We start from the raw sequence: 26,515 nt of genomic DNA on the forward strand, positions 1-26,515 counted from the left end.
ACTCTATTTTTTTAAAAATAGATTTTGTACAATTCTTTGGTATCATTTTTGGGGGAAAAATAATTTAATGAACCAACTGAATGAACAGATACCACAGAACAGAGCCTAAGGTATGGTTAAAGTGGGTTCAGAAAGTATGCACATGGGCTTGAGTCCACCCAAAGAAGAACGAGGGAAGGGGGTTTTCCACCCACAAAGCCAGGTGGCCAAAGAGTCAAGGGGCCACGAGAGGCTTTGGTACTCTGTGACACATGCGTGCCATGCTAGTCACAGCTCTGATAAGAAACCAGAGATAAAGTGGCATGGACAATGGAGCAAGATCATGTACCATATTCAATGACAATCGAAAAACAAAACAATTCAAGGTATGGTGACCTTGCGCTATAGAGAGACAATGTAAAGGCATGTGGTGATGACGTCGCATCCTCTGGCAAAAACAAAACAATTCAAGGTATGGTGACCTTGCGCTATAGAGAGACAATGTAAATGCATGTGGTGATGACGTCGCATCCTCTGGCGTCATGGAACTACAGATGGGAGAGACAGGATGTGACACTGGAGCAGAGCCTGAGCAGGAGGACGGGAATCAGAGGAGGCTGAGCATTTTATTGAAGCATTTTTTTTTTCTCTTGGTGAAGACCCCTTTTCTCCTCTTCTAAGATAAATGTGTTTTATGAAGAAATAATTTAAGACTTGTGTGTCACAGGTGGCTTGTAACTCTTAGGTTTAACAGAAACTAGGCTTCCTGGTTTCAGCAAGTAAAAGTACTAGGAGTTAAAGTTTTTACCATCCCATCCGTTGGTAAGTGACCAAAAAGCTGTATTATTCTAGAATGCCTTGTCTAGAAGACGCTGAGACTGCTTTTGGTTTAGTAAACAATGGTTTGGAAAACATGGCACTACAGAGACAATTTTGTTGTTAATTTGCAAACCTTACAAAGACAGCACAATGAATGGTTGCATTCATGACAAATGACACTTGCATGACACTTTATAATTTGTAAGTGACTTGATTAGCATTATCTTATTCTATCCCAAATGCTGACATTGGTTTACTATGCCCATATAAACTGTTAAAATGAATTCACATAATTCAGTCCCAATCCCCATTTTTAAAGATATGTAACTATTAGAACACAAACTGTCTTGATAGTTATTCAAATTTCTCCTTTGCTTAGTGCTACACAGAGAGTTACTCTTTGGTGACTGGGAGGTTCAAGGCCAGCCCAAGTTCTAATATGGATCTTTCTGTTCATACCTGAAGCATACATATAAGCTAGAATCCCTTAGTGAGTGAGATTGATGTCTGAGAATTAGCTGAATACCTGGCAAATACTTGGGAAGCAAAGAGGAAGAAAGAAGTAAGAAGCCATATTCATCAGCAACATTATGCTCGTACATTTGAATTAATCTCCATGACAATGTTGTTATTACAACTGTATTATACTTGTGTGCTTAATGAAGAAATATAGAAGCATATGTATTGAGTATTAATTGATGTGAATATTTAGAAAATTAGTTCTTATATTTATAATCTTCCTGTTCAAACAGAAAACTTGTAATCCATACATACAGATGTTCAATTCCTAACTTGTTTTGTTGGAGGACAATATTGCCCGCCAAGACCAGCACTGAACAGAAAAACATTCTCGAGAATGTGTACCAAATTGTACGCCAAGTAGTGCTTACCTTGGGAGATGGGTCTTTGATGTTCTACTTTATATATACTTCTGTATTGTTGAAAAAATTGCTTTACAATGAGGATGTATTCCCTAAACTAAGTTTTACTTAGTTGTTACCTTTGACTGATTTATAATTATTGAGCTCAACTTTCTATTTTTTTTTTTTTTTTTTATTACTCCTTATAGAATCTGCATAGGGCAAAGGACACGGCATGGGCAAGAAAGTCAGGAAGCCCCAGTTTGAATAATGGCTGAATGAGTTAACCTCACTGAGCCTCCGTTTTCTACTCTGCACCTATAGGGTTAATAATCCCCATTCCGTAGGACTGATGTCAGGATTCCATTGCCCATGTGAAAGCTCCTTTAGCTCAATAAAGCTGATTTCCTTCCTTCCTGCAATGTTCTTAAACCATTTAAACATAGTATAAATTATGCCTGAGATTCAAAATGGAACAAATATTCGTACATACATTAGTCTCAGTGGGAATTCTACAAAAGTGCTCAGAAAAATACTTTCTCAGCTGAAAGGCAGCTTCAGACAGGAAGTTTTTGTTGGAAAAGAGAAAGGATTCTGGAAGGCTGCTTTCGGCACTTTTACAAACTATAGTCTTATTCCAGGAAGGCTCCAAGCAGTAGCGACAGGGTCACCCCTGCTACACTCACCAGTAATTCTGAGCCAAAGGGCAAGCAGAGCAGGACTGTCTGGGACCAAGGATGTGTGGGGGAGCTTCTGATGGTCTAAAGTCACTTGCACAGTGTATTTTCTGCCATGAGGGACTAATAATTTGCCCTATCTTGTCTTTCTCTGCATCTCAAACATGCAGTGAGAAAACAAATCTAGTATCTGCATATAATATGCAGACATATATATGAGGGATCTTCAAAAAGTTCTAGGAAAGATTCATACTGTCTTTTAATTCTATTTTTCCATGAGCTTTTTGAAGTATCCTCATACATATTAAGCTTTTCGATCTGTTTAAATGTATTACCACTAAATACTTGTGATATGGCCATAGTCGGTAGCAATGTATAGTCAATTTACATTCCACACCTGACTTCAATTACTCACCAAACTGGTTAGTCCTGCAGTGTCTCAGGGTTCGGACAGTGTCTGCAATCATGTGCTGGAAGGTAGAACGGACATATGTCAAAACAAGGGACATTTAGGGTGCTGCTGAAGCCTCAGGGCCTGCTAGGGCAGATGGATAGTCTAACACCTTTGGGTGTAAATTGAAGAGCTGTATTTGAAGCTGAATATAACTTTAATTGATTATATTGAGCTTGACACAAAAGAATATTTAGTCCTTGTCTGCAGAAACAGTGGTTCCCACACCGGGTTGCACGGATTCTAACTAAGCCCTGAGAAAACTCACTGTAAAGAAGCGCAGCCCTCCCACCCACCTGTGCTTATGCTTTTCACTTCAGTGACATGTCACATTCTCGCCATGAAGCCCTTCTGAGATCGCCCTTCTGGCCTTGGGAGGCTCCATTCTCAACACTCCCACTCTTCTTTGCATGATGCCTATTGGTTTTGTGTCATGGTCATTGCTGTGGAACTTTTCTCCCATCCAGACCAGGTACCACCAGAGGGCTCTGTGTGCCCAGTACCTGCCACATGTCACACACACAGACTCATGCCTATGTGCTGAATGGAGGTAGGAAGTTTCGTGGACCCAAAGGTTCATGTATCTCAAATGGTGACAGGAAATGAGATACAAAGATGAACATTTTCTAAAACAACATGTTCAGAGACCATTTTCTGTTCATAATCTACATTCCTTCCTACCGTCCTCAGCATTCTATCTCAACTTCTTTCTTTAAAGTCCTCACTGATAACCAGGCAAAAGTCTTCTTAAATCTGAAGCTGTTTTGACAAGACCCATCACCTCATAGGTATGTGCCTGCAACAGTCTTCTAGCTGTGTCTACCATTTTTAGTTTTCTATGATGAAGGAAACAGCATTCTAGAAGAGACCATTTTCTACTACAACTCCACCTATACAGTTACCAGAATAATTTCTATATACTGTTGTCATTATGTCTAGCCCTCTGGAGAACCTACTCCCCCTACTTTGTCTTGGGAATCGACATCCTTCAATACCTGATCCTCCAAACCTCCCCAAGAGTGTCATCATCTTTCATGTCCTACCTGTACACATGGAATATAGCATCATCTATACCCAGCAAACAGTCAGTGCATTACTGCTGAAACAGTAATGTTAACACTAACAAAATTTCTTTATAAAATCCAGAACTACAGAAACATTGTTTGAATATGACCTATTGATTATTCTCACAACTATGTTTCTAATGTACTTCGACCTAATAGTAGAAAATTAAATAGGACAGTGATTATAGCAGTAGCTCAAGCTGCACTTGTCAAGAGAATGAGACCTGACTCATGTCTGTGAACGTATTGTTAAATTTCCTTCCCCAAATTTTACCTCGATTCCCAGGACAGTTTTCCCATTGTTTTAAGCTGTGGCACCACACTGATTTCTGTCATGTGCCACTGTGTGGTCCGTGCAAAGCTAGAGCTGATATAAGGCTCGGTACTGAGCAGGGCATTGAAACCGAGTCCTGATCCTCTTTAGGCTTTCTGAAGGAGAAGAGAGGATGATATGGTAAAATATGATGCTCTTGACATTGAGGGATGAAGAGAAGAAAAGGAAAAACCATTTGTTTCTTCATTATTTAATCGTTTGAGATGGAAACATTTAGAGTTGCTGAGGCAGCAAGGAACTCAGCATTAGGGAGCCATAAAAATCTTATAAACCCAGGAGCACTTCTGGGTCTCCACATGGTCTCACTTAATGTGTTGGCCTGTACCAGCCAGAGAAAGATAATACACTGAATTACCTGCTGGCTGGCTTACGCTGATATCCATCATGAGGAATTGGCTTCTCACAAGTTAATTCACTTCGATTCTATTGGTTCATTATTGTGAAAGATGATCCTGTTTTAGCTTAAGTGAAACCCTGTCCTTTGCTAAGAAACATTCCTTGAAAATACTGTCTCCACTAGGAAGGTCAGTCTCATTCTCCGGCATCCACATATAACATAGGGCTACGTATGATATAAAACTGATTTTTGTCCTTCTGGAAAAAAATTACCCTGTCTTCTCCATGTAAGGAGGGGTCAGCATGAGGCAGGCTGTGTCTTAAGTGCCATCTTCTTTGAGGACCAGGAGGTCACAGATACCACAAAGTCTGCTATCTTCAGAAATGATGTGCTAGTAACTGCCTGATGGTTTTGCGTGGGGGTCTCCTGTGTGCATGCGCCCACGCGCCCACCTTCTCGTTCTCTTTTTAACGAATGTTCTCATTAGGAATTGAACATAGAATGTTATTTATGCCATGCTATTTCCTTAGACTTTCTTACAGAATTAAGGGCCCAGTTATTGACCCTAATAGAAGTAATATCATTTAGACATTATTTCGCTGCCTGTGCTTAGTTGAAAGTCTTAGCACAGGTGGAAGCTGGCACTAAAAGGCTTCCGCTGGATTGCTGGAGAAAGCAGGGGCAAGTGTAGATGCTGGTCAGAAGGAAAGGGCATAGAAAGGGTAGAGGGATCCTCCCACTGCACTTTCCCACTTGTGCCTTTATCCAATTGTCCTTTTACCTTGGTGGCATTACCGGTGGGGAGATGACACAATGAACTTAACCAGACCACAGGTTTCACGTGAGGGGGAAGGTCAACTACCAGTCTCCCTCAACAATAGGCAGTGTCGGCTATATGAAGAGAGCAGTTATTCTCCCATGTCCCCTGGGGATCAGTCAGAAGGAAAAATGACTAGATCTTTACAGGTAATTCCACTTGGGGTGACACGCTTCATCCCACATCTTCATCCGTGCTCTACAAAACTCACTTGGTTGGCATTCCTAACCGGATGCGCTGGCCAGCAGGCAAAGTAAATTTTGACCACAGGTTTCATATTCCCACAATCACTTCATTATCACCAACACTGGAGATTAACTTGCTTAGAGATGGGAATTCTAGTGCCTGCAGTCTTTAGTTGCTAATAGGTGCCTTGGAGTCTTCAGAATATCACATGGCAACACAAAATAAGTACAAAAAAACCCTGAAACACTTTAAATATCCATTTCCAGCTGTTTCTGGTTGACGACAGCATCTAAAACAACTGAGCTCTGATTCCAAAACATTTAGTGCAGAAACAGACTTGAAAAATTATAGACAGCTCCACTTCAAAAATAATTAGCCATGAAGTGATCATTTTCAGAGTGGTTACAACGGAGCTATGGCAAGATATTCCATACGTCTGTCTTCCAGATTGTAGGTACGTGCGGCTTGGAGTTGGGCAAGAGCCGTCAGCACATTCCCACGCTGCCTGTCTCACATGTGGCCAGTTTGCTTGACTATTAGAGCAACGACTTAGGAGGCGAAGGCAGCCTCCAAGCCTCACTGGACTCATCAGCTCGTGCTGCTCTTTGGTCACGGTCTGAGGCTCCTACCTCACTCAGCTCCTCTAAAACACCAAATGCGGTCTCAGAGGGAACCCGGGTCAGTGTCTGAAAGAGTTCACCCCAATCCATCACCATTTCTGAAAAGGTCACTCAAAGGTCAGGATCTATGAGAGGGGTTACTCTGTATCATCTTTAACCATGAAGGACAGTTTAATCTATGACACTAAAGTTCATCTGTCAGACAAATCTGTTCCTCTCCTAGTCAAGCGGGCTCTTTGGAGTATTCCTACTTTACAGCTGCTCAGTTTTTACATGTAACTCTTCCTTTGCCCATGGGCAGGTCAGAAAAGCTTGGAGGAGCCCAAAGCATGACAAAGTCCCTGGGAATACATGGAGAAAATTCAGGCATTTTAGGAATAAGTAAGAGAGGTCTGACCAAGGACCCATAACCCTTTGTCAGAGCTGCTATATGTGTGTAGTGCTCAGAAGTGGCACCACTGATACACTGGCTGACACGGAGGTGGCCCTTCTCTCACATGTGGACCCTACAAATCCCAGCCTTATATCCAAGCTTGGAATACTGGGAGACAGACACATCTCCCCAGGAAAAACTTTCTTTCTCCTCCATCCTGAGATCAGCACACACTGAGACATGAAGATGCCTACAAAGCAGTAAAGCTTAATCTCAATACTGTGAATTCCTCTGATGGGAACCTTACAGTTTTATTTCTGGCTCAGTAAAATACACTCAACCATTGATGTTCACCTAATGAAACTTCATTTTTAAAAATGAAAAGCAGATTTTCATATTTGGCTCTTAAAACTTTGCTAGCATACGTACTGTTAATTGGAACACACTGTATTGACAATGCATAACATGCAGCAAATAAGCTGGAAATCACCATGCATTCAACAGAGAAAAGAACTAAAACCATTTGTTTCCTGGAGCAGAAAAGCAAACATTTCCTCTAGAGTGGAAAAAGGAGAAATAATGAAATTTACGTACCAGCTTTTCAAAATTGACAAGATTATCCAAAAACGTTTTATTTCCTTCATGAATAAATGTTACATCTGAAAATTAAAAACAAAAAAATATGTAACATTAGGAATGGATCATGAGTCCAGACTGAAAAGGTCTAGATATAATGCAAATTATTCATTTCTCTTAAATATTATGGATCACTCCATACTCTTGGCAAGGCAACATGAAATTGAATCTGCACAGTACATGATGTGCATCATTTGTATTTGTGTGTGTGTGTGTGTGTGTGTGTGTGTGTGTGTGTGCATAGAAAAACAGCACAACATTACTTGAAGTATATATTTTACACAATTGAATTCCACTCACTTGACCTAAGTTAACACCGTACTGTAACTGAACTGGTCCACTATGTTTTTAGGCCAGAACACTGGGAAGAACTGAAAACCCAGAAACAACAGGATTTTAATGCTTATGCGTTTGCTTTTTAAAAATCCCTAGCAAAGTGTATGGGACCTGCCTTACTTAAAACAGTTAAGATTTTGATTTAGATGTTCAAATTTAAATTTTTGGTTCCCAAAACCAGTGCCTGATTGTGTATCAGAAGGGAGGGAGGAGAGGGGCAGGCTTGAATATGGCAAGATTTCTGGCCGCATTCAAACCGAGAGAAAGAAAGCACCACTGACGAAAATAACATAAGGAACGCAGGGTGAAGGTACATTTTTGGAGGAGGAGAAAAGCTAAATTTGGTTTGAGACTCATTGCATTTAAAGTGACAGAGGTATTCAAATAAAAATCTCCTTTGGGCTGCAATAAACAACGGAGCGCCTCCTCAAGATAGAGATTTGGGAAGTGGTTACATGGAAGACAGCAGCTGAAGCTCTGAGAGTGGATGACATAGAAACTCAGATCAGAGGGTCAATGACTGAGGGTGATGACTGAGGATTAGGGAATCCTCATAGGCAAAGATGACAATAAGAAATATACCACAATTTAAAAAATGTGCAAGTAATCACGTTAAACACAGACAGGGAGGGCCAACTGTCAGACTAGGCTAATGTCAGAATCCTGTTGACAAAGCCAATTGCAGAGCTAATTATCCTGTTCATGATGCCAACTGTAAAGCTAGGCGACCACGCTAGTTGTCAGGCTCTTTTACCTGCCGGTCATCCTGCACCGACTGGGCCGATTGTCAAGCTAGGGCTGGGTCTGGAGCTCACAGAGCCCTCAAGCCCATTCACAGACTGGGTCACAAACCCTTCACATGCCAGGCTGCGTCCCCAGACCCCTTACACACCAGGCTGGGTCACCAGACCCCTCACACACTAGGCTGTGTCACCTGACCCTTTACATGCAGGTTTATGAGCTACGTAACCGGCAAACAGATCCTCGGAAGCCGCAGGTTGGAAATGCATGGCTGCGCCGGGAGGGCACCCGAGGCAGTAAACTCCAGCCAGGGTGGCAGCGCTGCGCGGGCGCTCTAACTCCACCCACACACAACCTATTCACAGCAAATGCTCGGCAAGATTCTGAGCATCTGAGGGGCCCTGACCATTTTCCTGTATTTTCCCAACACCAACCAAATAAAAATACTCTTCAAAAATCTTGTTAAAAGAACCTGATAGAAGAGAGGGAAAAGACGAACTTAAAAATTCCTATAAATAGAAAGGGAACACATTTGCATTTAATCAAGACTCATTCTGCTAGCCCCTAAGGGGCAGTTATAAGACAGGTGCTCCTGAAACCTGCCTCCTAAACACTGGGCCACTGAGCTTTGACTACGGGGTAGGGGCGGCACCAGGGACATGGTTACAATGCCCAGTGATCCTCAATGGTCCCTCATACGCAGCTTCCAGCATGGACTGCAAGGTTTTCATGAGCTTTTCCCCACTTTTCTTTTAAACTGACGTCCTAGTAGGAAAACAACTCACAATTAATTACACTGTCTTCTGACAAACTCTGGTGATTTTATTATCTTTTGCACATTTGCTTTCAGAAAATAATTAATTGCAAGCTTTCACTGTGACACAATATTTAAAAAGAGTACTCAACACAGCTCTTACCTTTTTAGTACAGCAAATGAAACACTGTGTGCCTCTACTTACATTAACCACCACCTGAAAGCCTCACCTCTACCAACTCTGCAAATCCAGGTTCCAAATGCCCTCTCAGAGTCACTGGGTCCATCTCCCCAGTGATACAAGGTTTATCATTCTACCCCCACCCCACGTTCCTAAGGATGACAATGAGGGTGGTGACAATAATGACAGTTTATATTTATTAACAGTGTTAGACATGGCTCCAAGTGCTTTGTCTGCATTAACTCACTTAATATTCACAAAAGACTAAAGGTGAGTCCCTAGGAGATAAGCATGTGAAGAAAATAGGGCCCAAAGGACATCCATGGCTGACCCATGCTCAGAGCCAGGATTCAAACCTGGGGAAGTGGTTGCCTCTCACCACTGCTCCTCTCCAGGCATCTTGAGTTGAAAGGACTTGGGCTGTTCTTGCTACCAGTTACAGTCAACCTGCGGGATTTATGGCATTCCAGCTGCCTCTGCACCTTTTAAAGTGTTTCCCTCATCCTTCCCACCACATATTCATTCCCTCCTGCCTTAAATCTTTTTCCTGGGTGGTCCCTCTTAACATCAACTCTCAGGGACTTGCTGAGGTCAGCAGACAGTGGATGGCTGCTCCAGTGACAGGCGGGGCTTGGCGGGCAGGGAGGGTGCCCAGGGCACTGGTGAGCAGGGGACCCAAGTGGGAGGCCAAGGTACCTGGCCAGGTGGGGCTGCAGCCCAGGAGGGGAGAGGGTTCAAGTGGCTCAAGGTTTAGATGCAGTTGAATGGTAGTTGAGTGACTGGAAAATAGGGAGGGGAGGAGGGGGAAGGGGAGAGAAACGAACAGGTGAATTAGCTCAAACTGGGATGTCAGAATTTAAGTCACTGGACGTGAAGCAGTTTCAGGGAAATGAGTGCCTGCCAGGCCCCTTCTACCTGGAGACACCCTCCAAACACCTCATAAAATAGAACTGCCAGATGAAATGACACTTTGAAGAGATGGCAAATGGGAGAGAAGGAAGAAACACAAGCACCCCAGCATTCCTTTCCTTCCAATAACACAACTTTGCAACAATAATCTCCACTCCAAAATACATTCACAACACACCACAAGGACCTCAATTTATCCTCAAACACTTTCTGCTTTTTCACTCTAACACAAGGAACCACCAGCACCAAAAGAGCACACACTATATACACTAATCAGCTGTGTTTGCCCTCAGCTCAGCTGGACCTTTCCCCAGCACGACTCTGGGTTTCCCATTCAACCCTTTCTGAACCAAATTCTACACCACAGCAGGCGGAACGTACATCAAAAGGCAAGAAATTCAACTGGGAAAGAGGAAAGCTGATGGCTGGAAGGACCCTCAGGTAATCCACTTACCTGAAAAGTATGAAAATCTGCATGCTTACTGGGAATTGGCTATTTCAAAAAACGAAACATGGGAGGTCTAATCTTCCAAAACATTCAAGGAGTTCAATTTGGTCCTATTTCTCTAAAAGTATCTCAAAGTAGGAAGTACAAGGAGAAAGAGGGAAGAGTTTTCATTAAAAATTATCTGGTTGCTCTAAAATGTAGAATAGTTCATTGCAACTTTTAATATAAGCATGTAATTTGAAAAACTAAAGAATTAATGTTGGACATTTTTTCCAAAATATCTCATCTCAGGCATGATATATATATATCTAAAAATTTCAACTTCTTTTCCTTTGGAAATTATTTCAGACAAAAATGGTAACGTTAAATATAACAGAGTACAGTTTAATTTTTTATAATGACCAAAAACTAATACAAAGAAAAAATAAGTGCTTATTTAAACTCAAAAAGGCTTCTGACGAAAAAAAGAAAAAAGTGTTCAATTTACTACTTGTTCTTTTGGAATGAGTGAATGTATTTTCCAGTAGAAAAAGGGGAAATTTGTCTTGCTGCCAACAAAGAGGTCTAGATAAACTCAGTACAGCAGAAAATTGCATCCAAGCTAAGATATGTGAGACACTTAACTGCATTAAATATTTGGGGGGCAGGGGGGGCCCACTAATACATAGCAGAAAGCTGCTCATATCTAATTAAGTTAAAGGGACATTGTCAACTAATTACTCATGACCTTAAAAGTATTCATCGTCTCAAAACTTTTTCATCCTAAAATCAATCCCTTTCCCGCGCTGGTCATTTTCTATTGTCTGTGTGTCTAAATGATTCTAAGTGTTACTTTCCACCTACCCTACCCTCCAGCTGATGGTGTTTTATTTTGCAAATAAAAAATATAAGCCTGAATGAACTTATCTTAAAAGCAAACAAACACAAAGACTCAATGAAATTTTAAATTGTATATTGGCACTGCAGTCTCTCCTTATTTCTTCAATTTATAGTTAACAGAATCTTTTCAGCTTGATTGAAGCATTCTGTGCATCTCTCAATTGTCCTAATATTATATTCTTGTTTCATAAAGATTCTTGCTTTATATTAGATGAAGATGAAATGAGTAGCTGCAGGAATGCATAGCAACTCACAATAATTCTCCAAGCTCTGGCTGTTCTTGAGAGAAGCTGAAGAGGGAATGCCAGCTTTATTGCCAGAGAGGGTGAGACAATGTGAGAAGTGTGAGACGGGAACAGCCAACCAGCAATCCAGTTCCCATGCAACTCATTTCCAGAATCGCATTTATGGGTCCACTCATTGGGGCCTGACCCAGCAGAAGTTATAGGCCTCTGAAGAGCAGAGGCTGGAAGGAAGAGTATTCCTACAAAATCACTTGAAGGAATCAAAATATGGCCAAGAAAAATGCCTGAACCCCTTTTCTCTGGAAAGCACATAGGTAAAGATATCCACTGAATGCCTCTCAGGAGTATAGGCGGGATTAAAAATTAAAAAGAGTTCCCATTTATTAATCTCTCAGTTTGAAAGGAAGATCACTGAGCTCTCATCTATAAATTTAACATGTTTCATGATGAATTATCTGGGGCTCTACAGAAGAGAGGTCAGTGGATTAACTTGGAGCTGTCAAATACTTTCCAACAAATTCTACTCCTTGAAAGAAGAAAATACACTCTCTTAACAATAATTCTCATACACTGTGTTGACCAAAGGTATTTCTCACACGATGGCAAACTGTGGGCCATGTCCCTGAAATTTAGGTTAGGGACATGAAGCATAATTGATCACCATTTGGGTTCTTTATGCCAGCCTTATTCTTGGTTGAATTAAGTGGATTGTAGACTCAAAGAAAATAATACAGGGCTTAGAAGCAGAATAAAATAAAAACACCAAACTTTCCAGCACCAGGTTTTGAGTCAAGTGAAAATGCTTTGACATTTGCTCAAGCATAATTAAGTATTCTAGGTATCTCAAAAATAGCTGAGCATTTGAAAAAACTCTCACAAGCAAACACAATTAGGTCTGAATGTCAAAACTCTTTTTTTTTTTTTTGGCCCTTTATAATTAGAGTGACACATTTCTGAAAGATGGCATTACATAGCACAAAAAATAGAAAATTGTTACCTTTAAGCAATAAGGGCATGAACGGGATTTTTGGTGGCTTCATCTTTTTGAATGCATCTCTGTAGGCTTTGTGATTTAGAGAAGGATCCTGCCGAACCAAGCAGATTACAAAGAGAAAGAAAAATCAATGTGCTATAGAAATAATTCTAAATCCACTTTTGCTATACAATTTGAACATGATTTAGATAGAGAGGTTTTTTTCTAAGAATAAAGTAGATAAAGGTTTCCTAGGAGAATAAACTCACTAAATTAGGGCAGAAAATCCAGGCAGTGAATAAAATTCAAGTTATTGGTTTACAATAATGGGAAATGACTGCAAAAGAGAGACAGCTTTTGATTACCCTATTATTTTCCTCAAATAGGTTTGTTAAGTACAGTTTCCTCTGCATAATTTCTATCATGAGGCAACTCAATGTCTTTTGTTAGGTACAATGCAAAGAAAAACTGCCCTCATAATGCATGGGTGACACACAGAAATAAGAGAACACTGTTTTATTGTGTTCTAAAAAGAAACAATAAATTTTGTATCTCAGTCTAAGAAATTGTAAAAAGGAGAAAGGAAGAAAAGAATAACACACAAGACACTAATTGCACACTAAATTTATAAGGATTAATTTCATAGGCTTTGAAATAAACTGTATTTAAAAATTTGCCTTCTGAAAAATCACACTAAAAGGACTATTCTCACTATCTTTTTACATGGAGAAGAAGAAACATTGTCAACTCACTTCACTACATAAGAAACAAAGCTACACTTTCATACACGAGGAAACCAGTCTAAGCTACCTGACACTGTGGAGTGCAGATACCAACCACTGATCTAGAAAGAAACTAGATACTAGCAATTAATTTGAAGGTAAGTCGCCTTTGGCTCAACTACTTACTGTTAAACTTTCAAGTTCAGAGAAAAGTTTCTTAAACTTCCCAGGGATTTTCTAAAAAACAAACGAATACAAACAAAAAAACAAAAGGTCACAGAAGTCAGTTATTTTGAGAGGCACCAAAGGGAGTTTTCATTAAGCTGTGCTGCTCTGTGTTCCATGTCTGAACATAAATAAATATCTCTATAATCTACTCTGATTTCTTCTCATTATGCAATTTTCTTCATCCCCTCAATGTGACATTCCTTAGGAATGTTGCTAAAAACAGTTTAAAATAACAGCCACGTGATTCAGGAATCCGGCGGGTTAGACATTCCACACACTGGTGATTATTTAATAAAAACTTAGACTTCAGTTGTATGTTCTACCTTTGACGAATGCTCTCATCTTCTTAATAGCCTTGCTGAGTGGGAAATCATAATGTTGGCTGACATTTTTTATTAAATGATATAATTGTATTTCACAGCAGAGGGCTAAATAGTGAAGGGCCATGAAAACCTTCAGTGATGCACCCTGCACTTTAATGAGTAGAATCACTGAATGGTAAGGCTCAACCACACCAACAGGAGGCATGCAACAGAGGATGCGAACATATGCCATCCTCCCAAATAAGAATTCAGGCCTAAGGAAGAAGGGTCCGGAACATTGTAGCCTGCCTTTGACATGTGTAAGTGAAAACTGGCTTAGTCATCTTCTGTAGTAAAGAGCACATATTGCAAGTCAGCCTGAACCTTAATTCTGACTCTGCCCCTTTCTGGCCGTGTGGTTTGGTATGAGTCTCCAAGCTCTCTGATTTGTTTCTGCAGCTGAGGCTATGCAGACACCAGTCCATGGCTGGTGCTTAATTTTTAGCCATCAACATGACAGTGTTCAAGAAGATAATTTGTGTGATTTTCTGTTTCTAAAATGAATCAAAAAAATGAGGCAAACCCCGCAATAATCAGACTTTTAAATTATTTAGAAATAGATTTTTCAATTTGATAATTTTGAATCTGGACTCAGTTATTCACAGCAAACAGGCAGTTTAATCTGTTTGGAAACTACTGCCATACACAAACATATAAACATACACATCAATGAATGGAGGACAAATTAATGAGAAGATACAAAGTATAGACTTCTGCAACTGATTCCAATCTTTCTTCTGAGCTGCATGACTTAGTCTGTTCGACATCCCACAAGAATGTCCCAGTGGCATCTCAAACTCCATGTGTCCAAGTAACTTATCTACTCCAGAGGTCAGCCATGGGCCAAATCTGGCCCATCACCTGCTTTTGTAAATAAAGATTTATTAGACCACCAACACGCCCATTCATTTATATATTAACTATGGCTGTTCTTATACTACAATGGCAGCACTGAATAGTTGCAACAGAGACCATATGGCCTGCATAGCCTGAAAATATCTACTATTTGGCCCTTCACCAAAAAAGTTTGCTGATCCTGATCTAGTTCTTCAAATCTACTTCTTTTCTTGTATTGTCTATTTGGGATAGTGTGATCACTTCTCATTCACCCAGTCACCAGACCTAGAGATCCTGGGGTCAGCTCTGTCTAGGATGCCCACCCCACACTCCTGCAGTGCCCAGCTCAACCTCTAAGGCCCTGCTGCTTGGCACTTTTTGTTAGAGTCTCCTCAGCTACCCCAAAGCAGACTGTGTCCCTCCACATGGTCCTCCCTGGTCTGAAGGACGTGGTTCAAGATTCCGTTTATCACCCGTACTCTATGCTCTAACGGTTCCATTCTCTGTCCACCATGGCACTGATGCAGGGCCCCACGTGTGGTAGGTAGTCACTATGCAGATTAAATGCAAGCTGTTTGAATTGAATGACTTCTCCTCCCAATTTTTTTTAAGTCAAAAGTCTCTTTCAAGGTTTAATTCAAATTGCACTCCCCCACAGACCCCTGGTAGCCATTTTCCTCTGGCTCTGATCAATTGTAGCATTTGCTGACTATCTCCTTTAATCTGATGGTGTGCGCGAGCATCTTGTCTGCTTAAGCAGAACAGGAAGGCCTTTAAGAAGCACTGTCCCCTGGGTCACCACAGTGCATTTCATCAGGGTATGGCCCCTGACTGAAAAAAAGTGAATCCATAGGTTGCCCAGAGACCTATATTAAGAACTAATGGAAGAAAAAATAGTTGGTCTATGCCTTGGATTAAATGTCCGCCCAAAACTTAATACCCAATGTAACTGCTGAGAGTGGGAAATCCTATTATGGTAAATGAAAGGTGGGGCTTTCACATGCTATAGTGAATGGATTAAAGATGGTGGTCAGGGGTGTGGATCTGAGGGATTTAAGAGGAAAGTCAATGAGGATTTGAGCCTCTGCTTCTGCCATTTTCACAATGTGATACCCTGCCATCACTGCTGCCACCACAAAGACCTTCACCAGCTATGTTCCCTGGACTTTGGAATTCCCAGCCTCTGAAACTGTAAACAATAAATTTCATTTTCTTACAATGTACCCAGTTCCAGGTATTTTGTTATAAGCAACACAAATGGACTAATACAGTCTATCAGCTTCTCTCTTGTAGGAGTCTGAACTGGGAACCATGAAGACAATAGTGCCGTAATAGGAACTGAATCTGAGGACTTGTGGAGAGAGGCTGTGGAGACCATCGTGGGCTACACATGGGCTACAGCCAGAAAGGAGAGACACGATGACTAAAGAGAAGTGAGGAGGGAGAGAAATGGTACACAGAAGGAGGGAGCCAGCTGGTAGGAAGAGGAGAGTGAAGGAAACAAAAGTCCACGGGGAGGAGGTGATGGGGCCACGAGAGAGGCAGGAAGGCTGAGTCCAAGTCTGGCTAAGCTTAGGGACATTCTTCCCACGTTTAACTTCAGAGTCTGTGTGTCAGAACCTGTGCTAACTTGAGTGGCCTCTGCATCTTACAGCCCAAGCAGAGCCAGGATTTGGGAGGCCTGAAATGTACAGCACTTTGTGGACCCTCTCTAACAAAAAGAATCTAAAATTACTTTACTTTACAAATTTTACAAAGATGGACATCATCCATGTGAACACACTGCCAGGGGCCCTACAAGCAGGAGGTCCTGAAGCTGAAATTCATCAGCGTCACAGCAAATCCACTTCTGAGCACACACCACCCCGCACAGCTGAGACTGTGAAAGGCCAGCACAGAGCTAGGACCTTGCTATCAGGGAGTGGCAGAAGGGAAGACTCATTCAGCTGGGGAGCACTATACGATTTTCCTCTCTATCATACTTATTATGGAACCATTTGAAAGGCCATTTGAAGCAATGGTCCCTACCACTCTGACAACATTACTGTTTAACATTTTTAGCTTAGTAGTACTCATCTCATTTGAATCAACTTATTTTAAATAAAGGCTTTCACTGGAATGTTTCATTTCCATTTTATTTGCCAGCCCTCCTTCCCGCCCCATGGAACCCCAAGACTCACCTCCCAGGTCTGCGACAGGCGGCTGACAGAAGCAGTGTTGAGACCCATCACGATAGCAAAGAAAGAATTCAGGTTTCTCTGGGCTTTGCAGCTGCCGAATAAAGGAAAGTAGAGGTTGCTTTGAGGAAACCTTTCATGGGATGATCACAAAAGATAAAGCTGAGAAGACTTTCCTTGGCCACAAAGTTCAGCCTCTCGGCCAGCACTGAACCCTGCTCTGTAGCCAACGTACCCTTCCCCGCCCCTCAGCTGTTGCTACCACAAAAGTGACTCCAAATGCTTCAGACCATCCTCACCTTTAGGAAAAGATCTGTGCTCTGGACACCCTCCTCACATGTCACTTGATTCCTCTTTTTTTTTTCTTTTTATCTATTATGTATATATTTACAATTTCAACTGAACACTTCTAAATTCATGTTTCTTTATACACGCCACACTCTCATTGTGACAGCTCTCTGGTCCCATCTCTTTCATCAAAATGCTGTTTTAATTTTTTGGCAGACAGGCCCCTCTCACCTCCCAGGTCTATGCTCTCCCTCCTGTTACATTTAGACACATTTTCTTTGCTACCAACAAAATAGCTACTATATTATGTATATGTTTAAAAGACGGCATATTTTATGGGATACTGTCTTACATTTCTCATTTAAAGAAACAAGGAAATAAAATGCAAAATAAGATCATATTGAGCTCCATTCAATTTATAAGGTTATCCATTCCGGATGACATCAATTGTGCTCAAAAACTTGACTGATCAACATTCCACTGTCAAGCCAGCTGAGGGGCCTGACAGAAGGAACTTAGGCTTCCAGAGTAGCCTGTGCATTCCAGACACTCCTTTATCTGAGGTAAGGCTCTGAAATTAAGAAATTACCCTACCTTGATAATTAAGTATGAAAAAATATGAACGTACTTAGCAGGAAGGGGGCACACAACACGTCCCTAGTGTATGTTAGCTTTCCTCAGAGGCCATCTCTCTATGACATCTCCATCAATGTCTCATATGGATTTGAGAACACTGTATGTGCAACTCTTTATCCTGCTTTTTCAGTTAAATACCATGTTTTATTATGTACTGTGGATTCCTCACTATCATCATTAACGGCTACATAATATTTCATTGAGAACATATTCCATAATTTGTTTACTCATTATTGCTGACATTTACTTTCAATTCCTCCACGTTGGACAGAACTCAGCAATGAATATCTTTGTGCATACAACTTTTTACTGTATTTATGATTTTTTTCATTAAGTTAGACTTAATCATTATATGGTTGGTCAAAAGCTATGAAGGCTTTAAAGGTTCTTGATATACATTACAAACTGCTGTTCCCCAAAGCTACACCGATTTCTAGTCACACAGGCAATATGTAAGAATATCTAGTTCACAACCAGGAAAATGGTTTGGGCTGTTACAATGCACAGGAAAATGCACAGCAGTTGTGCTCTGGCTGGTCCACTCCTAGAGTCAGCCTCAGGGACTAGAACTGCCCATGGCCAGCTGCTCCTAGGCTCCAAGCCAGGGAGGCCCAGGCCTGGAAGCACTTTGGAAGTTCTATCCCCATTAATAGTGGGACCCGGAAAGACACTGCTGCCTCCACACCTAGTGTTGAAGACACCTGGGGTAAACAGACGTCCTATAGGCGCCTCACCACTGAACATCCCACCAGGGATGGTCTGTCCCTCTACAGTCCTCTTGTCCAGCTGTCGGCTCTGCCTGTAGTTCCCTGATGGGTGTGAGGCTTTGGACCTTAGTCCAATTGAGCCCTTCACCTGGTTTCTTGCCAACTTTATCCTGGGTGGACCCTGCTTGGTATATTCCATGAATAAACCGAAACAAGATGCTTCCTGGTCTGTGGTTTGCAAACACCCATTTTTGAGAATCGCTGCTGCCTAAGACTTCAGTGCTGTGACTCTCCCTCCCTTCTGCTTTATTAGGCCCCTTGAAAGTTCACAATGGCCAGAACAGACATGAGTTAGCTCCGTCTCTCAACTTGACGTTTTGGAACACCAGGCTCCTCTGCGATGCTCTTGTCAGTAAGAACAGTTTCATCGCTGTGCTAGAAGCGGCTCACGTGGAGGTCTCTCTTACTCCCTGGTCCTCCCACCTGACTATACAATGGAGGCCCCTGGTTATGTCTTTTCCTTCTAAACAGTAGGTTCCTTAAGGCCAGAATAAATGTCTATTTCATTTTTATGTTCTTCCCATCACCCAATTGCCTAGTATACAGCAAGCTTTTTAAACACCATTTCTGGGGAAATGATTTTATTACTATTCATTATTAAAAAGTTTATTATTCCTCTTTTTATTTAGCATCACTTATCTTTATGAAATCTTAGATGTAATTCCCATCTTTTATCTTTTATCTCCCCATAGGCAGTTTTCGTGGTCTATTTAGCTCTCTTTTTTAGTCACACTTTGGGGAAAAAACCCACATATAACTAATATCTGAATCTGTTTAAAAAATACAGACACAATTTCTGTAGAAGACAAATTGATACAGTGCAAATATTAGATACCATTCCAGTCTGGAATCCTGTTACCCAGGGTCATTTATTCCATGGTAAGAACAGACTGTCTGACACTGAACATTCCAGTTCAGCAAACGCTCCTTTGTCTCTGTGTGAGGAGATAAAATCCACTCAATCCACAGAGGTGGGGGACGGGGATGGAGCAAGGAGGGGAAACATGAATATGCAAATAGGATGCCTTAGGCAGGGACAACACTTCCTGATTGTGGAAAGGAATGTTTTCCCTTGGTTATTCCTACCGGTGTGATCATAAGGAATTTATGTTTCTGTTGGCATTCTATTCCATGGGCTAGGAATAAAGACCAGTACCATAAATAATTCAAGAGGATGGGCCTATGAAGAAGATGTGAATGTATTTCCTTTCCCTGAGGATAGATATCATCTTATACTGGGAACTGAGCTGGGTGGTGTCATTTTACTCCTTGGAACATTAATGTCCCATTTTTCCACAGAACTGGCATTTATAAGAAGCCTTTTTACCCAAAAAAGCCTCGCCTTCAGGAATTTCACAAGCCATTTTGGAATCCACTGGCCAAATCAAAAAGAAAAAATAGATAGCATTCACCATAAAAACATTCCAAGATTTAGGCATATCTGTTATCTATCCTTCCATTCCCAGTCACACTAAACACCAAGTCAGGTTCTTCCATGGTCTCCTACTTAAGTACACAAAATATCCTGTTTCTGGGGTCTCCTGGCCTCCGGTTCAGTCTATGTGCTATTTTTCAGACCAACTTTCCTGAAGGACAACTCTGATCATATCACTCTCCTACCTAAAAACTTTCAATGGATCCCTTCTGCCTTCTCAATTCAGTTCAAACTCTTTCTGAAATGCAGATTTCAAAATCTGAAAGGCAAGATCCTTCACCGTTTGGTCCCATCTTCCTTTGCAGATCAATCTCCCACAACTTCCTCACAAATAGCCGTCTACTCTTGCCAATTTGGACAAGGCTACATTCTCTGACCACATGATCTGCTTCTCAGTCTCCAATGAGTCTGCCCTCCATGGAGAGTGTGCTCTTCTGAATGCTTACCTGTCAAATCTCACCCAGAATTCAAATAGAGCCTCAAAGGCTACTTCTTTCACAAAATGTTTCCTGGTCCTCCTTTCCCACACCCTTGGGGTATGAGCCTTCCCTGGTCTCTAGAGTCCCCAGCAGAATTAGATCTCATACTACATCAGTCCCCCATTCTGACCTGCACATTAGCCAGTTGAATTATAGAAATATCTTGCCAGCAGACTGCAAGCTCCTCAAAGTTGGGGATTGGGTGTAGGCTCAGTCTGATTCCCCCACACTACCTTGTACAGATCTGCACATATGAGTGATCAATATATATTTCCTGAATATTGAAATGTACTTGAACACTGTTTCACATAAAATCTACTTTGGAAGACATAAGGGAAATAGAATGGGAAGCCTGGGAATCCTGGGAAGCAAAAGAAACTGGGAAAGATTTCGATTCACGCTACCTGCTTCTGTTGGGAAGCTGTTCAAAGAACAGCTCAGGATACTAATCTGGTATTTTAAGAGATGCTTCCAGCAAGTTACTAAAATTTCATTCAACTGAGTCACTGCTATTTACCAAGTTTTGAAGCAGGCACCCAGGTACAATGACTGATTAGAAATGGTCCCTGTTATATTAATAAATATTAATATATTTATTAATAAATATAATAAAGGAGCTTTAAAAAGTGAAAGTACGTGTGTGCAGAAGGGAAGTAGTTGACACTGCACTTGAAAGTCAGACATCGCTTCAGGAAGGAAGTAACATTTGACTGGGGTCTTGCAGAATGGCAGCAGTTCACTGGGTGGAAGTGGCCACGCATGGTAGCACCAACAACACGTGTCCAGGCATGGAGGATGGTGTGCATGGGGACGAGACAGACATTCAGAGTGGCTGGAGCACAGGGTGCATCCAGGGGGTGGGCTTGGAGGTAAGGTGAGGCTCAGGGGTAAGTGCAGGGCCTTCTAACGAATGAGTTTGCAGAAGTTCATACTGTGGGCATCAAGGAGCACTGAACAGAACCCTAGAATGCACCTGATTTTTGATGGTTCTCACTCCCTCATATCATCCTCCCCATTTTCCTCGCCTACTGTAGCTCACCCAGCCATATCATGGTTTGGCTGCAAGATGTGTGCACTGCCTGCTTATGAGTTCCACGCATACAGCACAGTGCGCCTCAGTGTGGTATTCTGACACTTACTTTAAGACATAAATACTCCACGTATGCGAAGACATAAATATTCTAGAACATACCTTTTCAACCATTTGGTCACTAAACCCAAGACTACACTTTTATATCCCAACCCTTCTTATCATCACAAGGAAAAAAATCAGTGGACTCTCTCAAGGAGGCAAGAGGAACAGCACTTGTCACCACCAGCCACTTACTGAGCCGCAATTTTGATGAATTTTTTCACTAGCTGCACTCGCTTGCCCAGCTGGCTACAGAGCAGAATCTCCGTGACCACCCACAGCTGGACTTCATTGCACCTCTGCAGCAGGAGGCTGAGGTTCGCCGTGTGCTCCCCACTTCCCTGTCTGCTGAATGTGAAGTAGATCAGCTCTTGCTGAAAGAAAATATATTAATGCCAGGGTTTATTTTTATTATTTTAAATTATTCAAAGTAAAGATGATATAAGATTCAGACCATTTTTAAGAGTTACTTCAGGTAGCCATTCCCATATCATTAATATGTTAACAGAGAATACAGCAAATAATATATTAAATTCAAAGTAACTTATTTTTAGTTTTAGAGATGCCTCATTCAATAATGTTCAACTGGAATTCTTACATAAAAGTAATTATTTGGAATGTAAGGAAGATATCTTTATATGAAAATCTAAGACCTTCTAAAATTTCAATCACAGGTCAAATGGAATCCCCAAACTTTCCAAACCTGTTATGTTGGAAAATTCAAGTGAAAATGAATACCAGTACTACTAGTATTTGTTAAAGTGCACATCAGACCCTTACAGATCCATTCTCTAAGAAAATGGTCCTCAAATTTCAGCATGAATCAGGATCGCCCGGAGGACTATTAAAGCACAGATTGATGGACCCCACCCCTAGAATTTCTGCAGATCTGTGGAGGGGCCAAAAATGTGCATTTTTAACAAGTTCCCAAGTGGTGTTGGTGATGCCGGTCTTGGTACCTGCTCATTAAGAACCACTGATATAAGATATTGTCAAACCATAAACAGAAAGAAAATGAGATTAGGGCAAAAATCCAGCAATTTACAAAAGCGAATATGAGCAGTAACTATTTACATAGGCTGATCATAGCAAAGCGATAAAAGAGATTTGTTTTTTAAAAGAACGTGTTGTGCGCGTGTGTCTTACAGAAACAATCCATATTCTCCCACCGCATAAGCAGGGACACATCCCAATTTCCAAAGGCACAAGTCATTTAGCCTGAATAAGTTCACTACTTACTCAAATTCAGATCGTGTTTCTGAAATTTTATTAATGAGAAAATATGAGGGTATTTAAAAGACATTCTAATATGAAAGAAGCTTGAGGGTCCCCTAAATTTGGGCATAAGGCTCCTTCTTCAGAAGGAAAGGCCATTTCAGAATGAAAAATTTCTCTACATGGCAAAGCACAAGCAACATACAGCTGTGCAGGCTGTAACATTTTTCATCTCCTTATTCCTGTGAGCCTTTCCATTGGCCAGATTTACTCATTACCTGTCAGCAGTATTTTGCTCCTAATCTATTGTTTTATATATGTTAAAATCTGTCCTCAAAGGAGAGGCTGATGGATATAAAAATTTTAAATATATCCAAAATTTTAAAGAAAGTATTTGAAGTCTTACAGCACAGTCTACATTTATAGAATGTTCTTAAGTAGAAGGATGAACGTGTGTGTGTGTGTGTACATACATATATATAAACGTGGTTCTTGTATAACTACCATAAACTTCATGGAAAAATAAAAATAAAAATATCAATATCAAAGGCAAAATGGTTCTTCGAACCCCATAGGGCATCATATATGTACATAAATGTATATACACACATGTATGTGTATATACAGATAGCATATTTATATTACATTACACAAGCATTTGATTATTCTAGTAGCAAATAAAGCATGATCACATATTCTGATTTTCCTAAGATTGGGTTGGTTTCTCAATTTATTTAAAGTCCCTGAATAGCTTTTGAACCATGCTATCCTAGCATAACTGTATCACCACATACATAGATATTCTTCAAAAAGAATTCAGTTAAGAGAGAATTAACACTTTATCTTTCACTTCCTACTTACCTCATGAATTGAATTGAATAGACTCCAATCAAAATTCATTAGTTCCAGAGCAAGATCCCAAGTGTTCATTCCCAAAATCCTCATCGACCTTTGTTGTGATTCCTCATTTTCTGCAAATGGGTTCTAAACCGACAGATAGAAGCAAAGGGATCCTCAGTAACTCACAAACGTTTTGCACTGAATTGGCTGGCCATAGAAAGGCCCTAGAAGCCCAGATTAGAAAATTAATCTGTTCTGAGGGCACTTAATATTTTTCCTGGTCTGTTCACCTTCAGGGAGTTACAGCCAGTTTAGGAATCAATCTTGGAAACAGTAGAATGTGATCAATGATATTCCACTGAGTGAGCCTGCTTCCCCCGCCCCCACTCCATGTGCAGCGGGCGCCCACACACACCCAACAAATCTGATTACGAAACGCTGCTCCAGCAGACAGCATAATGAAAGCGAAAGCCCTGAAATCACTTTGGCTTCTGGTAAGAATTAATGTGCCAGCAGGGTTAGTATAAAAACAAACAAAAGAAATGTCATGGTGCACTTCAATAAAGACAGACATGACTTTTACAGGAAACATGTTTAGCAAGTTTCATCCCAGACATACATTTACAAATTTTATTAAAATGCCTGTGGAAAGTGAAAAAATTTAGCGAATTAAAAAATAAAAGTTATTTCATTTATACTCCATGGTAGATGATTATTTTAAGTATCAACTGCTTTCCCTACATAAATAGGGCCTAACTACTATAAGGTTGGTAATAGTATTTCCTTAAAATCTGGCTTGAAATTATTAAATGCCACCACAAGTTCAAATCTACTGTCACTGTTAAAGTTATTTAAAAAATAATTTGGCATATTTCCAAAATAAGTGATATTTTCTAATTAAAATATAAATTCTCCCATTTGAGGGGGTTGAACTTACACAGCTAATGACTTAAAAACAAAAAAGAGGGCTGGTCAGTTAGCTTAGTTGGTTACAGCATGGTGCTGATAACACCAAGGTCCAGGATTCTATCCCTCTACCGGCCAGCCGCCAAAAAAACAAACCAAACCAAAACAAAAAGAACGGGACTCTGCAAAAATAAATGACACAGTGGGATAAAGGGAATATTTCAGATACTAAATATTAATCTCTATTTCTAAACTAAGAAATAAATTATTTGCATTTTAGAAGTTTTACATTTGTGCAAAGTTTTCCTAACTTAAAAAAAAAACAATGACCTTCACAGAGCATCTCCACACACTTCTCTTCAGACGTCTTGGCATCCCTAGTGTGGGACATGGTGTGGGGCTCAGACAGCGCCAACTGATGACTGAACTTACAAATGTAGGAGGTGCTGAGGTGGGAGAAAGCCAAGGTTTCTCAAAGATGGGTCTGGCTAGGCTGGGGCTAGATAGATAGTACTGTAGCCTTTCAAAGGAAGGGCCAAGAGCGGGGAAGAAACATGAATACCTGCTTAATAATTTGGAGGTGCGAGGATATTTTTATTTGGCTTTTTGTCCCTCCTACTTTCTCCCTAAATGTTCCCCTTACCCTGGTACTGCCCTCTGGTTATTCAAGGTTGTCCACTGCCCTCTCCAAGAAACACTTTCTATTTCTCTATCCCAATACTTCACGGCTCTAATTCCTGATTTTTAAGAAGATGAACTAATCTATGGGAATGTGCTAGTGGGTACTGGTGGTTTCATGTGTTATTAGGATGTTCTATTTTAAGTGACATCTTTTGGAGATGAAACACCTAAACCTATGATTGCAACAGGGACATCTGGGGTGGTGTCTTTGGTTGGTGGGAAATATCCGAGGGCAGGATGGAGTGTGGCAATGTACTTCACATGGCCCATTTATTCCACTGAGACGTCGCCAGGACTGCCTTCTACTCTTCTGAAGCTGGCCCTGGATGGGAAGCCGTGTGGATGCACACGAGGGAACTGCAGGAGCAGCTGTGTGGGCTGGGGAGGAGGGTGTGGAGGACAACTAGAGCACGGGTCTCCTCCACGGCGAGGAGCCCTGAAGTAGCTACGAATCAGACTGTCCTCTTTCATGGGGGGCAGTAAAATCAATCTCATTATTTACTCAAAAATGCAGTGCAGCAGCACCCAGTTTGCCATGTTCCATTGATAGCATTACACAGGGCCCAAGACCTGTTAGAGGACAGAACAGGAAAGGCCCAAGTAAGGCAAACGGTTCCCTCTGCTTTTCTCTGTCATCATGTGCAGATGACAGGAATATGCAGCAGGGGCTTCAGAGTCACACATAATTAGATTTAAAATCCTACCAATCTCCCTCACATGGCTGCATAAAGCTAGAGGGAGCTACTCAGCCTCTCCGAATCTCACAAGGTTAGTGTTAAATGAGATACTGTATGTAAATATCTGGTAATAGGTGTGAAAAATAACAGCAACTAACATGATCATATAAGCTTGATATCCTGCAGATAACTTTACATAAGATATTTTTATTATAAGTAGTTTTGGTTAACCCCTGTGATCTTAGAGATCTCTGAATTACATATATAACAGCAGCCAGCTAGAAAGACCCACGCCAGTGATGACTTTGAGAGGAGACAAGGACCCCGAGTCTCCGACCTGTACAGCCCGCTAATTCTAGATGGTGGATCTGAGGCCTGGTCTTAACTTTCAAAGAGCAACCACAAGAATGAAGTCCTTAGGAACAACAACAAGAAAATCATACACTGAGGCGTAAATGTTGTTAAATTTTAGACTGAAAATAACTTAAAGCATGAGTTCTACATTTTTTCAGAT

General features: G+C 41.0%; 1 protein-coding gene across 3 annotated transcripts in view; it reads right to left on the reverse strand.

Annotated features, from left to right (window-relative positions):
- RAPGEF5 (Rap guanine nucleotide exchange factor 5) overlaps window positions 1–26,515 on the reverse strand; it is a 219,429-nt gene that overhangs the window by 4,556 nt on the left and 188,358 nt on the right. For 2 of the 3 annotated variants that reach the window (XM_063099133.1, XM_063099132.1), the window contains exons 19-25: window positions 23,759–23,881; window positions 21,878–22,056; window positions 16,949–17,039; window positions 13,528–13,578; window positions 12,644–12,731; window positions 7,112–7,176; window positions 2,751–2,805 (exon numbers count right to left, since the gene is read on the reverse strand). In XM_063099133.1, the coding sequence (XP_062955203.1) occupies window positions 2,751–2,805; window positions 7,112–7,176; window positions 12,644–12,731; window positions 13,528–13,578; window positions 16,949–17,039; window positions 21,878–22,056; window positions 23,759–23,881 (652 nt within the window). Of the gene's footprint in view, window positions 1–2,750; window positions 2,806–7,111; window positions 7,177–11,608; window positions 11,692–12,643; window positions 12,732–13,527; window positions 13,579–16,948; window positions 17,040–21,877; window positions 22,057–23,758; window positions 23,882–26,515 lie in introns of those variants that run through there. The other variant, XM_063099134.1, reaches the window with a different exon arrangement.

Source organism: Cynocephalus volans, chromosome 6 (genome assembly GCF_027409185.1).
Source record: "Cynocephalus volans isolate mCynVol1 chromosome 6, mCynVol1.pri, whole genome shotgun sequence".
In the NCBI taxonomy this organism is placed as follows: Eukaryota; Metazoa; Chordata; class Mammalia; order Dermoptera; family Cynocephalidae; genus Cynocephalus; species Cynocephalus volans.